Genomic DNA, 1,147 nt, shown 5'->3' on the forward strand with positions numbered 1-1,147 from the left:
AATGCATCATAGAGTCCCTGAGGAGGTTTTGCGTGGTGTTCTTTTTTGTGTCTCTTGTATTCCCTCTGTGGTGCGCTGCAGCTGATGTTGTGCTGTGTTTTCATGTGTCGCATGCTGTCTGCGGACTGCTTTGCCTGTCCCTTTTCATTGCTTGGAAGAGCCTGCTGGCTGTGCACAAAGAGAGTTTAAGAAAAATAAGAGAAAGAGGAGGAAGCATGTCCAACGATGCTGCTGCTGTGGCTGTTGCTTCGCCCGTGAAGAAGGCCTCACCCCGGAAGGCTTCCCCGAAGAAGTCGGCTGCGAAGAAGACCGTTAAGAGGACTGCTCCAAGGAAGGTGGCCAAGAAGCCAGCCACCAAGAAGCCAGCCACCAAGAAGCCAGCTACCAAGAAGCCATCTGCAAAGAAACCGGCCACCAAGAAGGCGGCGGCGAAGAAGCCCGTGGCGAAGAAGGCGGCCAGGAAGGCTCCCAGGAAGGCAGTGAAGAAGGCGCCAAAGAAGAAGTAGAGTCTTTCCTTTTTTGTCCAGCGGTATCGCCCTGCGGGTCGTCTCTCCGGTGCACCTGACAGCCGAAGTGGTGCTCTTCTGACTTGTGGGGGCGGTGTGCTGTACATTGCCCATTACTAGATGTTTTTGTTTTGTTTGTTTGTTTCTTTTGTGTTCCTCATCGCCAGTGATGGCGAGCTGCGGTTGCCATTCTTCCGGGTGTGCGTCGCTTGCGTCTCCGCGAAGGTGTTGTGGCAATGCATCATAGAGTCCCTGAGGAGGTTTTGCGTGGTGTTCTTTTTTGTGTCTCTTGTCTTCCCTCTGTGGTGCGCTGCAGCTGATGTTGTGCTGTGTTTTCATGTGTCGCATGCTGTCTGCGGACTGCTTTGCCTGCCCCTTTTCATTGTTTGGAAGAGCCTGCTGGCTGTGCACAAAGAGAGTTTAAGAAAAATAAGAGAAAGAGGAGGAAGCATGTCCAACGATGCTGCTGCTGTGGCTGTTGCTTCGCCCGTGAAGAAGGCCTCACCCCGGAAGGCTTCCCCGAAGAAGTCGGCTGCGAAGAAGCCCGTTAAGAGGACTGCTCCAAGGAAGGTGGCCAAGAAGCCAGCCACCAAGAAGCCAGCTACCAAGAATCCAGCCACCAAGAAGCCAGCCACCAAGAA

At 53.6% G+C, this 1,147-nt stretch overlaps 2 protein-coding genes across 2 annotated transcripts in view; both read left to right on the plus strand.

Moving 5' to 3' along the window:
- The window catches only part of TraAM80_09366 (uncharacterized protein), a gene marked incomplete at both ends in the record, with an annotated part of 696 nt that extends 190 nt beyond the window's left edge, over positions 1-506 (plus strand). Inside the window, one exon of the mRNA XM_029386056.1 lies at positions 1-506. This exon is cut by the window's left edge and continues 190 nt beyond it. Coding sequence (XP_029234096.1) covers positions 1-506 — 506 coding nt within the window.
- Positions 507-626: 120 nt separating this feature from the next.
- On the plus strand, positions 627-1,147 carry TraAM80_09367 (uncharacterized protein; the record flags this gene model as incomplete). Its single annotated transcript, XM_029386057.1, has 1 exon — positions 627-1,147. A coding segment is annotated over one exon (521 nt), but the record flags the coding sequence as incomplete, so codon positions are not given.

Source organism: Trypanosoma rangeli (genome assembly GCF_003719475.1).
Source record: "Trypanosoma rangeli strain AM80 chromosome Unknown Tra_15.4_contig_00567, whole genome shotgun sequence".
Classification (NCBI taxonomy): Eukaryota; Euglenozoa; class Kinetoplastea; order Trypanosomatida; family Trypanosomatidae; genus Trypanosoma; species Trypanosoma rangeli.